The following is a 1,814-nucleotide window of genomic DNA, read 5'->3' on the forward strand; positions in this document are numbered from 1 at the left end:
AGGACTCTCCGTGGCGGTCTCGTACTCACTGGCAGGTTGATCAAGTTTTACTATTAACGCTTGAAGTGCATAAAGTGCTTGTAGTTCTCTCTCTACATTGGAGTCCATGTACTTCACTAAGACCGGAACCTTCTGCTTCAGAAAGGAAGTGTCCACGCGGCAGGAAGAACAATCCCCTGGAGAAGAAAGAGGACCTGTCACAGATGTGTCCACGTTTCCCACGGGTGGAGCACGGCTGGTCACGGACACTCACCTACAATTGCCGCTTTGCACACGGCGGTCATTAAAGCTCGGAGGAATGTCGGAGACGTCATCTGCCCCTCGTCTAGATTAGCCTGGGACACGGAAGACGGGTCAGCGCGCCACGTGACACACACAGCGCGCCACAGTCATGTGACACACAGCGCCCCACAGTCACGTGACACACACACAGCGCCCCACAGTCACGTGACACACACACACACACAGCGCGCCACAGTCATGTGACACACAGCGCCCCACAGTCACGTGACACACACACAGCGCCCCACAGTCACGTGACACACACACACACACAGCGCGCCACAGTCACGTGACACACACACACAGCGCGCCACAGTCACGTGACACACACACAGCGCCCCACAGTCACGTGACACACACACACAGCTCTGAGATTGGGGGGCCCCGGAGTATAGGAGCTCTGAGAATTGGGGGGCCCCCGTGAGTATAGGAGCTCTGAGAATTGGGGGGCCCCCGAGTATAGGAGCTCTGAGAATTGGGGGGCCCCCGTGTATAGGAGCTCTGAGAATTGGGGGGCCCCCGAGTATAGGAGCTCTGAGAATTGGGGGGCCCCCGAGTATAGCCGGCCAGTGTGGGAACGGGGGCTGTACTCACCTCCACCCAGTCGAATGTATGTTCGTCACTTGCGGTCTCCTCGATGATGAGCTCCTCCAGACGCGTGTTGAGCTCCTCGGCCGTCATCTCCTTCCTCTCCGGGGGGCTGAAGCAGTCTGACAACGTGAAGTCCAGATTCTGGGGACACAACCACGGGATGTGAGGTGGAACTCCAGAGCGGAGCAGGGAGAACAGAGGACAGGACGACACAGGCGGCTCGCTCACCTTTTCACTCACAAAACTCTGCACGTCGTCCCCGTCCGGTATGAGATCCGCCCAGCGCAGCCCCGTGTCCCTCCACAGCGCCGCCACTTTCTTATGGCTCTGAAACATGACAGGGACACGTGAGGAGACAACATACATGTCCCGTGTGTGACAACGCTCCATGACAGGAACACGTGACGTACAGGAGGAGACAACGTTCCATGACAGGAACACGTGACGTACAGGAGGAGACAACATACATGTCCCGCGTGTGACAACGCTCTATGACAGAGACACGTGACGTACAGGAGGAGACAACATACATGTCCCGCGTGTGACAAAGCTCTATGACAGAGACACGTGACGTACAGGAGGAGACAACATACATGTCCCGTGTGTGACATACCATTTGCTTGCATAGAAGGTGCAGTATTTCGGCCAGTAGGACGCCCCCTCCGCGGCCCACGGGGAGCAGAACTTTGTTGAACTCTCTGAAAGGAAAAGCCAAGAATGAGACGGGTTGTTCCTGGAGCCGATACAACAAGTCACATGACCTGCGGCACCGACTATGGAAGTCACATGACCTGCGGCACCGACTATGGAAGTCACATGACTTGCGGCACCGACTATGGAAGTCACATGACTTGTGGCACCGACTATGGAAGTCACATGACTTGTGGCACCGACTATGGAAGTCACATGACTTGTGGCACCGACTATGGAAGTCACATGAC

The 1,814-nt window shown here is 56.3% G+C and overlaps 1 protein-coding gene across 1 annotated transcript in view; it reads right to left on the reverse strand.

Annotated features, from left to right (window-relative positions):
• Positions 1-1,814, reverse strand: part of EIF4G3 (eukaryotic translation initiation factor 4 gamma 3) — a 30,486-nt gene that overhangs the window by 1,803 nt on the left and 26,869 nt on the right. Inside the window, exons 18-22 of the mRNA XM_018574725.1 lie at positions 1,487-1,571; positions 1,102-1,200; positions 877-1,014; positions 254-335; positions 30-176 (exon numbers count right to left, since the gene is read on the reverse strand). Of these exons, the coding sequence (XP_018430227.1) occupies positions 30-176; positions 254-335; positions 877-1,014; positions 1,102-1,200; positions 1,487-1,571 (551 nt within the window). The remainder of the gene's footprint in view (positions 1-29; positions 177-253; positions 336-876; positions 1,015-1,101; positions 1,201-1,486; positions 1,572-1,814) is intronic.

The sequence above is a fragment of the Nanorana parkeri genome, unplaced genomic scaffold (assembly GCF_000935625.1).
Source record: "Nanorana parkeri isolate BGI_ZX_2015 unplaced genomic scaffold, ASM93562v1 scaffold3190, whole genome shotgun sequence".
Lineage (NCBI taxonomy): Eukaryota > Metazoa > Chordata > Amphibia > Anura > Dicroglossidae > Nanorana > Nanorana parkeri.